General features: G+C 39.4%; 1 protein-coding gene across 1 annotated transcript in view; it reads right to left on the bottom strand.

Moving 5' to 3' along the window:
* Positions 1–12,623, bottom strand: part of TRPM6 (transient receptor potential cation channel subfamily M member 6) — a 115,912-nt gene that overhangs the window by 1,550 nt on the left and 101,739 nt on the right. The window contains exons 38-39 of the mRNA XM_007450994.1: positions 6,089–6,140; positions 1,450–1,556 (exon numbers count right to left, since the gene is read on the bottom strand). Of these exons, the coding sequence (XP_007451056.1) occupies positions 1,450–1,556; positions 6,089–6,140 (159 nt within the window). The remainder of the gene's footprint in view (positions 1–1,449; positions 1,557–6,088; positions 6,141–12,623) is intronic.

The following is a 12,623-nucleotide window of genomic DNA, read 5'->3' as shown; positions in this document are numbered from 1 at the left end:
AGGGAAAGAACGAAAGGAAGAAAGGAAGGGAGGTAGGGAGGAAATCTTAATCATACGGAAGAGCTAACTGGATGGAAGCAGTGAGTTATGCCTCAAGGCCCCCTTTCTCCTGGCTGACCAGATACCGTCCCTGATCAAGAATGAGAAGCTGCCCTGCCCAGGAAACAATGAATCAGTCCTGGGAAGAGGTCAGCGCCTGAGGATACTGAGTTAATGGGCTGGACTCCAGCCTGCAATCACGGGATGGAGATATGTGTCAGCTCCTGCCTCCCACAGGGCCCTTACCTGGGGGCCTGGATGCCACTCAGCCCAGCCCCCTCTCCTTCCTGGGCCCCTTCTGACCAGAGGAGGCCAGTGGGCAGCTTGGCCAATGTGCTATGGACTGATCTCTTTGCCCAGTTCTTCTGGGTGGTTTGTGAGAAGGAGTTCTGGGCAGCTCCAAGAAGACATCGAGACCCCTCCTGTCTGTACTGCTCCAGTCTGATGTCCCCACCACCACCACCCATGGCTAATAAGCTATTTCCCACAGGAACTGGAATCTGCTCCACACCCCAGTCTTCTGCTACCTCGTGCCCACAAGGGCAACTCCTACCTCTAACTCCAACAAGATTAGAAAGTGCCTTTCTTTGTCGTAAATTTACACCTACTCCATCCCACGTTACAATGGATATTACTGATTTCCAATTCAGGGTTGGATCATTTATGATAAGGCTGGAAGGGCTACTCAGCTTAAAAGACGTGAAATTCCATTCTAAGGACAAGTGTGGCGCAACCTTAGAAAATTAGTGAGCAAGCTGAGACAGACATAAAGCATCCCTTCTGAGATAAAAGGAAAAAATGCAGCAGAGCTGGGGCTGCCAATCTGGGGGACACAAACCTCCAGCCGCTTACTTTTATGTTAGAAATATTTTTCTGTGCTGACTCTATTAGTTTCAGAGAAAGTGTGCCATATTACCTAATCAGATTTTTAAAATATACCTTGTGATGTATGTTGAAAGTGGCAGGTTCTTATAGTGAAAAGCACCACTTTAATTGATAGCTGTTGTTTCCCTCCATGCCACACCCTCCCAAGTGTCCAATGAGTAAATAAGAATAGAATAGAAACTCTGTGGGCACCACTCAAGACCCAAAGGGGAGGGGGCGGGGCGGGGAACAGAGACCTGCCTCTGTCCAATTTTGCCCCAATTAAGTAGGAGGAACTTTTCCCTTGGAGAGACTGTGACAAGTATTGGGCCCAATGTTGTTTTATCACATTTTGGCAGAACCTGAAGTAAATCCCTGTCCTTCTAATCCCTTTAGAGACTTGAAAAATTTGCAGTCAGAAAGTCAGGCCTCAACTGCGAATGAGATAAAAATGTGGTTAAGATTTTCTACTCTATCCCAGGTTACAATGGATGTTGTTCAATGAGAGATTTACTTAGAGAAAAATAGAATCGTTTGGGGGCATACCCGGGAGTTTGAGCTTCCGGCAGCAGGAGTTGCAACGATGTTTTGCAATGAAGTTTCTAATTGCATCTTCCCCTAAATTGGCTGGTCCAAACACCATTCCTCTTGATCTAGAGGAAATATCAGAATATCAATTAGATCACAGCTCAGAAAAAGGAGCTCAACTAGGATTCTCCGAGATACCGAACAGTATCCCATAGTAACCCAGTAAACTTGAAGGAGCCAACAAAGAACAGAGCACTTTGGGGAAGCAACAATGTTAGGTTTGCAAATTTAAAATTCAAATGCACTTCAATCTTTGTACCCAACTCCAAGACCTACTGTGAAACTCATTTCCACGCTAATCTGATAGAAAAGTGAATTTTCTATGTACCACATTAAAACAAAATACAGTGAGACCCTTTTTAATGCATATGAGGTGAGAGAATGACATTCATTACCAACTGGTCTACTAGAATACCCGAAAGGTAAGTATAAAGTAAAATAAACTTGGTATTGGAACATCCCTTCTGAAAAAATTGATATGCATTGTTTCAAACCCAAATACTTTTCTGAAAATAACCAATGTCCTCAAACACAAAAGCCCGACAAAACCCGACACCCAGTATTCATGGCTCTTTTGATAGCTACTTGCACCCTGCAAACTGCTCTAGCTGGGCTCTTTGTGAAAAGACAAGACAACTAGGAGATGATGATTTTGTGGAAGTAAATCAGTACATTTTAGGCACATTTTTAACACTCTATAATTATAATAGATCCTTAGCAGATTTTAGGATCAACGTTCATCCATTATTTGATCATTCACAACCATTATTCTTCGGCTGACACTCTACACACCAAGGAATAGAGCACACCAGAAACACTTCCAAAGAAACTTTATGAAAGCTAATATTTTATTTTAATGACATGCAGAGTGGGAAACAGCACGTTTTAAAATCTGAACTCAATTACTGCTCTTAAATACCAAGTCTTAAGAAAAAAGAAAAGCAAACTATCACAAAAGGAAACAATAAATTTCGCTTCTAAGGAATGCGGTTTTTCAAAAGGGATGTGGTGTAAAAATGGACTTTTCCATCTGAGTATTGAAACATTTATCTCAATTTCCACTTCCTTTTGGCAGAATAACAGTAGCTGCTCTGAAGATGTGCCAAGCTCAGAATGAGGGCTGATGTCAGTTTGATCTCAGATTGCCTCTTTGCTCTGAGGCGAGTAGGTGGAGGAAATCTCTTGGGAAGACAACGTGAACAGACACCCAGGATTAACTTTCCTGGTCACTCAATCGCCCTTACAAAATACGGCTCTGGTGGTATTTATCAGGCTGCATAAGCTGCCTCTGTTAACTATTCCTCTTTCAATCCATCTGGTAAGGAACCACTTCTATAAGGTGAAACCAAATATGGCAAAGAAATAGAAGCACTCAATATTTAGTACTGGAACTCTACGATGCTGATAAAGTGAAAAATGAAGGCGTTATTTTAGTCATTAAAACTGAAGAATTCCTTTTATAGTCTCTCTGGCATGACCCTGTTGGAATATTTCACTCGTTTGCATTCCACGCTGCCATTTCCTTCCCCCCAATAAAGCATGAAAGTTCCCAACTTAGAAATGTAACATTGATTCTCAGATAAAAGCTGTAAGCAAAATTGTTTCCCTCTATGAGCTTTGTTAAAGTTAAGACAAAAGAATCAAAATTACTATAATATGTATGCATCAGGCATTCGACCACTCCCTGTGCAGGGGAGAGTGAAGGAGGGTTTCAGGGACATTCATACGCCATGCCTACAGCCTTGCAGTCTCAGATAACAACGTTTGAAAAAATATACAACTGTTTTCCAGATTTTTCACAGCACAGGAAAGCAGGAGGTAGCTTGGTTCCACCTTCAAGGAAATGCTAATTAGTGCCATGTACACAGAGATTTACCAAAGAACATCTCATCATCATCATCATCATTATCATTTCATACTTGTCAAATGCCCAAAACCATCAAGGCAGTAAGTGAAAAAAAAGGTGCAATCCCAAACTACCAATAACACTGAGGCAGCCTCCACTGAAGGTCAATGACCTGAGGAACCAAGTTAAGTGGCCAGAAAGCATTTGGGGGAGCAGGTCTGATGACTTTGTCTTCATGTGCAAAAGGTTGGGGAAAGTTAAGAGACAAAAGGCATTAGAGACAATATCAGAATTTGCACCACAAAACATCTTTCCTTTTGGTAGAGGATCATTCCCTTTCATCGACCCCCTTCTCCTCATAGGCTAGTTGCCATCTCCACTGAGCTGCAGTTTTCTCATTTGTGAACTGGGATTGAAGACACTTCCTTCCAAGCTTGTTGTTAAGAATAAAACAACATGTGAAAGCACTTGCTTCTCAAACTTTAATTTATACCAAAACACCTGAAGATCTTATGAAAATTGAGATTCTATTCAGGAAGTCTAGGGAGGGTCTTGAGAGTCTGTGCTTCTAACAATCTCCCAGGTGATGCTGATGCTATTGGTTCATGGCCCCTGCTCTGTGTAGCAAAAGTTTAACAAAGAGACGGCATCCCAAAATGTGAGCCTCATTGAACTGATTAGATGTAATTCACCACATTGTGAGAAAATAATACTTATTATCTTCACCATGAAGACCAACTGCACCCAAAATTAGGTGACCCCACAAAACCAGGCAGGCTACAGTGATACCAATCTATCAGCTTCCAAAGTTTATGACATCCTCAAGTCATAAAAAATAAAGTTTGACGTAAGACAGAGGCTCCCAACCTTGACTGTCCATTAGAATCACATGGGGAACTTTTGAAAAATACAGACATCAGGGTCCTATACTCTGAGATTCTGACTTGATGCTAATTCTGAGCAGCATTTTTTTTTAAGTTCCCTAGGTGACCCTAATAGAAATTGAGACCCACTGGCCTACAGAATGCAGTTAAATACTCAACTGTCAAGAGGAATAATATAATCTTCTTAGAATTCTAAAAGTTGGAAATATTCAGGTCATATTACATATATATACCAAGGTCAAAATTTAATAAATGAGAGTATACATCAACTTGATCCATTTTATATGCAAAAAAAATTTCACTGCCAAATTATAAAGGAAGTGCTTGTAATACAGGTTCCTACTAAAAACCCTTGGGCACACTGGGCTGCTGAAGAAATAATATGTATTTTTAGCCAAAAACACTTCAACTCTGCTAAAGTGAAAAATAACAAAGCCTTTATCTGTACCCTAAGGGTTACAACATGAACTCCATGGTCAAATATCATGGGATTTGGATTCACAGGAGCAACATGGCTCACCTTTATCTTCTCTAGCTCTCTTAGTTCACAGGGTAGCTAATACACTTTTAGATGTACCTCTTTGCATAGATGCCTACAAATGCTACCATATTTAGATTAAATTGTTCAGTAAAAGATCAGAGCATTAAAGCAGTGAATATTTACAATATGAGTCCAATAGGAGGGAAGTAAAAGTTTCAGATTTCATCATATATGAGTTGCCCACTTATATGATTATGTGTGTGTGTGTGTGTGTGTGTGTGTGTGTGTGTGTGTGTGTGTGGTTTTACAACCCAGGGGCCAAGTATAGACACTTAGGACAACTAAGAAATTAGAATTTTGTATGCTAGCAGTTCTCAAAGTGTGGGCACTAGGCCAGCAGAATTAGAATCATCTGGGAACTTGTTACATTATTTGGACCCATCCCAAACCCACTGAATCAGAAACCGGGGTAATCAAAGGCTGGGGGCAGGGGGCAGCAATCTGTGTTTTAACAAGCTCTCCTGGTGATTATGATGAAAGCCCATGTTTGAAAACCACTGTCATCTGCCATGTTGATCCTCCCTTAATCATCACCATCTCTTCTTTTTACTCCACCTTTAACAGAAGAATACCACCTCCTCTACTGCCAAGTCTTCCCAAAAGCCTGCTTATGGGATAAAATGCCCATGGGAATTCAAAGGATAGGCAGATGATTCATCCTTCTATATAATTTACACTTCAGTCCTGAATTAACAATCTGATGGCTCCATATTTAAGCCCCACTGTTTTGTCCTCTCATAGATTTGTTGTTACTGAATACCACACTTCATGCCCTCAGCTTTCGTTTTACGGGCATGTAATGGAAGACAGTGCCCATGATAAGATGCAATGACTCCACTGTGATGACAACAAAGGAAACTGTGCTTCTCCTATGACATTAATTGTTTTCATGTCAGAGCCTAGGGAGGCTGAATTTACCCATATTTCTCTTTTGTCTGGGCCACTAGAAAACTCAGAGTCAAATTTGCAAGAAAGTTCTGGCCACTGCATTGGTCTTTACACATAGTTTCCATTTTTGTGTACCAGCAACTCCAGATTTAATCTTATTTTATTTCCTTATTTTCTTTTTGCCCCTATTTCCTAATCTATGCATTCTTTAAAATCTTATTGTATTTTAAATCTTATTGTATTTTACTGTATTGTATTTGGATGTAGATATTCTTGGATATAGATATAGATACAGATATAGATAAAAGGGACATCAAAACCTTTCTAGGATCTAGGCAAGATACAGAAATGTTTAAAAATTATTTTTAAGAAACCATGTACAATGTGTTAAATGCAATTTTCTAAATGATAAATTTTCTAAATGATAAATTAACTTACTGTTTTTCTTCAGGTTTTATAACAGATGGATCTGTCAAATTTTCTCCAACACCTCCAAAGAAAAAGAAAATTCACTTACCAAATGGGGAATTTCATTTTCTCAGAAATTCAAGAAAATAATAACCAAATATAAAATTCTTTCTTATACCTACCTTCTTTCCACCCTGTAGTAAACTCAACATCATGTGAATTAACTCTACTACTAACTAGACACCCAGCCTGTAGTAAACTCAACATCATGTGAATTAACTCTACTAAATTGTCCAGGCAAGTTTGAAAACTTTAGTTGATGCCCTGTCTCCCGCAACCCCCTCTATTATGCTGCAATAAACCTCTAGGCTACAAAAAAGTGTTTTTGTGATGTGTTCACAGTTCCTGATAATAGCATCCATCATTCATTTACCACTTGTACATACTAGACATTCTAATTTTATTTTTTCTAATTTTATTTTTTCTAATTCTTGGCAATCGTGAAAGAAAAGTATTAGCATCCTCACAGCCTCATTTTACCAATGAGTACACATTGATGTTCAAAGAGATTAAGCAACTTGTCAGAGGTTGCACAGACCACAAGAGGTCATAACAGGATTGAAGCTAAGCCAAAGCTTGTGTCCTTCCCCCTAGTCTGTGGTCTCCTTAGATGGAGTCCATCAGTGCTCAGAAAGGTGCAAGGTGCTGTGTGGTTCTGCAGGTACCACCTCCGCTCCATCAAAGACACATATCAAATATATATATATATATATATATGTATATAGCGTTTATAAACAGAAGAATACAAACACCCCACCCCATGCTTGATCTGGGTGCTGGTTACTCACGCATGTTCAGTTGTGGAAATTCTTTAAGATGTGTGCTCACGCTGTGTGTAGTTTCCTGAATGTATGTGATACTTCGATAAATTTTACTTCTTAAAAAACGGCACCAATGCATACAAGGATAACGCGTCATATGAAACTAACATTTATCAAAACAGGGATCAACACCAAAGTGAATCTGTTATAAAATGCGAATGGTGGTGAGACTGACTTCCAAAGGCAGCATTTCACAGGTGAGCCAGTCAGACAGGTGAATGCACCATGTGGGCATAAGCCGACAATGTCTGAGATCGTCCTCTAATCAGCACTGGTCCTCTTGCCTTGGAAGAGACCAACCTTGTGGGAAATTTATTTTAAAATCAAATAAAATGTATAACATTATTGTATATTTCTATTTGTTAAAAAAAAGAAAACATTTTCTAACCACTACTTTAAAAAAGAAAGATTTTTACTATGTTCTGTATGTTTTACCATATGTTAAACCTTTCACAAGAAAAGGTAATCCTTAGAGTTTATAGACCATTCCTCTGAGAAACTGACTTCCTTAGGAAAATAACTTAAGTAGGGGGTTTTAAACCTTTTTTGGGTCATGACCCTTTTGGCAGTCTGATGAAGCTAAGGTACCCCCTTCTGAGAATAATGTTTTTAAGTGTATAGTTTGAATACATAAGATTACAAAGGAAACCAATGATACTGAAATACAGTGATCAAAATATTTTTTAAATTGTATTGCAATACACATGCTTCTTTATTAGTATGTTAAATAACAGGATCAAGCACAAGTCTAATAACACTATAACATCCAAGTAATAAATACAACCAGTATTTTGACATATCTGCCAACACTGCAATGTGCTACGTTAATACCTGTAATTGCTATTGCAAACAGTCATGGGTACTGCTAATGCCACTGTGATCTGTCATCTCCGTTATAACTGAAGGAAATGATGAATTTCAGCTATAGGTTAATGAAATAAAGGTGTAATTTTATTTTTTAAATAAATGTATTTATTTATTGGCTGCATTGGGTCTTCGTTGCTGTGCACAGGCTTTCTCTAGTTGCAGCGAGCGGGGGCTACTCTTTGTTGCAGTGTGCAGGCTTCTCACTGCGGTGGCTTCTCTTTGTTGCAGAGCACAGGCTCTAGGCATGCGGGCTGCAGTAGTTGTGGCACACGGGCTCAGTAGTTGTGGCTCACGGGCTTAGTTGCTCCGCGGCACGTGGGATCTTCCTGGATCTGGGCTCGAATCCGTGTCCCCTGCATAGGCAGGTGGATTCCTAACCACTGCGCCACCAGAGAAGCCCCAAGGTATAATTTTAATTTGTTTTTTCATCAAAGTACACAGATCCCCTGAATTCTACCCAGAGCCCCTTTCAGAACCCTTGGCTTAGAATCTCTTTGTACACTGATTTTGAATAGGGAAAGGGAAAATAAGTCTGAAACACAAGCTCAAGGGGCAGTATGCAAAATGCGCTTTGCTTTTTAAAGAAAAAGTCATATGAATAGGCTGGGCTCTTTATGCTTTTCTCATTACAGATATAAAAAGGAACAGCCTAACAAGACCCTAACTATACAGCAAACATGTAGCAAATAAACAGAACTATGTTTAACTATGTAGTAAATAAACAACAAACAGACAGCCCATGTACCACCAATAGAGAGACTAAAGGCTACAAATCCTTCACACATTTAAGCTCAGACCTGACTTTATGCCTACAATTCCCAGCAGTGATGAAAGCTTCAGGCTGACGTCTGAGTAAACTGTAAATTGAAGCTGAAATACGCACAATACCGAAAGAATTGTGGAAAAGGAGGTTTTATAGGGGGAAAAAAAGTCTATCAAAATCACATCAGCTCCCATTTACTTTCAGTCTTGTAGTCTGTTAAATCAGCAGAAGTCAAAGGATGTGGGACCCACTCACAGCCCCATCACTCCCTAGTTGTGTGATCTGGACACCTTCTTTAATTTCTCTGAGTCTCAACTGTATCACCTGAAAGTGTGGATAATCACAGGCCTTATCCTATACGGTTACTGAGAGGATTACATGAACTAGCATATACAAACTGCTTAGCAAGAGGTCTGATCCAGAAGAAGCTGAAACATGTCAACTGCTATGTTTATTGTCTTTATTCTATCAAGAGCTCTTGTGAAGTAAAATTCTATTTTCTTACCACTGGTAAAATCATGTTCTGATTATCTCACTTTCCTAAAGTACTATTTCCTAATGAATAGAATCTCCTACAAGACTGAGGGTAAAGAGTTTCTACAAACCTTTATATCCCTAAACCCAATCTGACAGCTCAAAGCTTAACTACTAAAATCAGAGAACCAATCATGCTGCACCACCACACCCACTACTACCACCCCAGCCTCTCCAGGCTACACAGGAGTCACCCAATTGGCAAACTTTAACATAGGTGCCCATCCTACCCACGTACGTAGATATTTGGAAAACATGAAAGACAATAAGACATTTTAAGATCTAAAAATTCCAGTGCTATCTCTTTACTGGCATTAACAGAGTAAATGCCCACGTACAGGCAATACATAGCACACCCTTATGAGAAACTCAGAGACCTACATTCTGATTCCAATCACCTTGGGATGCATCAGTGAACTTCTGCATCAATGGAAAGAAGTCACCTTCCTTGTAGCAGCAGAATGCACCATGCTGATGCTAATGCTGACTTATACTGGAAACTGCTTTGTTGAATAAAAAATTAATATCTCCAAAAGTCATTTGAAAAAAAAATAGTGAGCTTAAAAAAAAAACATGCCACAGACCACTGTAATTTGAAATACAATTGTTTTTCATTCCTATTGCTGGAAACTAAATATTGGATTTCACATATAATGATGATGATTCAGGCTCTCACGTGTAAGATTTTTAAATGGAAGGAGACTGGAAGACTACAGTATAATTACAAGTGATCAGAAATTAGTCAAGTCTCTCCCTAGAGTTCAGCTTCCTGGTCTGATGTGGTAGCTCCTGGATTAATGATTGACACTCCCTTGGAAGAAAGTAAAGAGAAGAAAAGAAGAAACTGAAGGAATAAACTGCCAGAGGGTTTCTCATTCCTTCTTTCCCTCAAAGCAATAGGAAGCCACAGCAAGCAGATCAGGGCTTCACTCTACAGAGGCCAAAGCTGGGATCTCCCTCAAGTATCACCAGGACCACACAGCTAAGAGTAGACTACCCGCAACTGAAGATTAACTTCCATTTTAACAAGCCACACAGAGACTAATACTAACAACAATAACTAACATTCACTGTGTCAGGAACTTGCTTAATTTCAGCCCCTTAACAGCCCTATGAGTTAAGCGCATAACATTATTTACCATTATTATTACAAATGAGGGAAGTGGGACTCAAGGTGGTTGCCCCCTGGTCATGCAGCTAATTCACGGTGGAGCCAGGAGTCAGAGCCCAGGACCCTGACGACAGGGCTTCTCCTAATTGCAGCTAACTCACCTTTCAGTCTCCACTCCCTGCCACCCAGACAACGCACATCATCTCTCCAAAGACTAAAAATACTAACCAATTAAATGTAAAACATAACTGAACTGAAAACTATTATGATATTTTAAGAATACATTATATTCTCCCATTTTCCCTTTCCAACCTGGCTTGGATTAAACATATTAATGCACATAAGCCTTTAATGGAGTGACTGACACAAAGTAACTATTTAGTAAATGTTAGCTAGTAGCAGTAGTAATATAACTGCTAGTAATTACTATTATAGGATTCACGTTCTTCCATAAATTCAGGGCTAACCAAACGGCAAAACTCTCCGATAAGTATCTCAATTTCTTCATGTTCATTCTATGATGTCCACTCTTCCCTCCTTTGAAGGTCAATGTTTTCACATCGTTTATTTGGAGTGGTCTATTTCTGCAATTCACATAATTACCCAGTAAAAAAATAAATTTAATTCCTTTCTCCCCCAAGACTATCAATGCAGTGTTTGTTCTGTTTAATGTCACTTTGGATTTTACTAAGAGACATCCCCAAATATAAACATCATTAAACAAAAACACACTGAAGAGTCATCATTAATTCCTTAAAGTTTTTCTTTGTTTTTTTTTTGTTTGTTTTTTACTTTTTAAACATCTCTACCCAAAACTCAAAGCACAGACACTCAAGTATAGATGAAAACAATCAACCTTTCCCCAACATGAGCTACAAAAGCAGCCTTGGGCATCAGTGTGCTGGGTTTACATGGATCATACTGTACTTGCTGGTTTAAAAGCTGAATCATCTTGACTGTTTTAACTTTGTTTATATTGCTTTCTAAAATATTGTGTTTGAGGGTTAGAAATATAATTCACACCTTGTGAACAGCATAGATCTGAAAGGACAGAAGGACTTATGTGTAGTTTGAAAAGTGTATATATATATATATACATCCTTGAGCATGTGACAGAAATTTCAATCAAAATGGGTTTGCAGTCTTAGTGTACATTGCTCACGATGTCCCAGGATTGCCTGTTCATCTCGACTGTCTCCATCCTCCAAGCCTGGCTTTCAGCACAGAATCCCAGGTGTGGAGAGATGGGAAAGTCAGAGAGGACAAGGAAAAGGCCCTATCATTTTAAATGAACCAGAACATGGTAATGTCCTATGGCTATGAAACTTATAGAGAAATAAAAGACAGAACAGTGAAAAGGAAAGAACATGGATGGTCAAACCAGCTTAAGTCTGCATCTTGGCTTCCGCTTAAGCCGCTGTGCAACCTTGGGCAAGTTATTTAAACTTTCTGGGCCTAAAGTCCCCATAATGTCTACCTCAAGGTGCTGCTTCTGGGATTAAATGAGATAACTTCTATGAAAGTGCCTGGGCTAAATCCCTTATTTAAAACCAAAGCCCCAGTCAGTGAGCCCAGGGACTAAACTTTGACCTTAATACATATTTCGTTCTATCCCTGCAAGGAAAGCCTGCTAGAGATACTCTGTTTCCTGCTGCAGGATTATAAGTCACATGTGAGGTGTTGAGAGTAGAAAGATGCATTGATCAAAGGCTTCCATTAAATAAGAGCGCACTGAGTTGCCTTTCACAGACTGAGTTTATACTTTTGTGAACTCTTATATCAAGGTACACAGCAAAGAGAATAAGCTAAACTATAAACTGCTAAAATACTGAGCTCAGAATTCATGAGAAATGACCAGAATTTAAACTCTCCTGTGTGTATAAATGCATGCCTAAGTGTTACTGTGAACATAAGTTCAAAGAAAGGCCATAAAACTGGAAAATTGGGTATAAAACTCATTGCCCGTTTAGATTAACATTTTAGATGACTTTAAATTCTGGGCAGCTAATCATCTGCCTATATTTTTCTCTTGATCTATAGGTGAGAAACAGCACAGTAGGTGCCCACGATCATCACTGTACAACGTCTCTGAGATAAATGGTGCCACCTCCCTTCAAAGCTAGATGGAGCAACTCCATCCATACATTACCCATCCTGGTTCTTGCATGATCTCTCAGGACACCTGTCTGGTTCCTCCCACTTAGAACAGTTCCACAAACAATAAATAAATTCAGAAAACAGATACCATCTCCTGTTTAAAAAAAAAAAAAAGGTACATACTGCCAAGGAATGTCTCCACTGAAAGGCCTTAACTATGGCTTTGAGTAAAGAAAGAGCTGGGGTCAAATGTAGGTGACAGGGGCTTCCCTGGTGGTGCAGTGGTTGAGAGTCCGCCTGCCGATGTAGGGG

Source organism: Lipotes vexillifer, unplaced genomic scaffold (genome assembly GCF_000442215.2).
Source record: "Lipotes vexillifer unplaced genomic scaffold, Lipotes_vexillifer_v1.1 scaffold204, whole genome shotgun sequence".
In the NCBI taxonomy this organism is placed as follows: Eukaryota; Metazoa; Chordata; class Mammalia; order Artiodactyla; family Lipotidae; genus Lipotes; species Lipotes vexillifer.
Note: the sequence above shows the minus strand (reverse complement) of the source record. Positions and strands in the feature narration are given on the sequence as shown.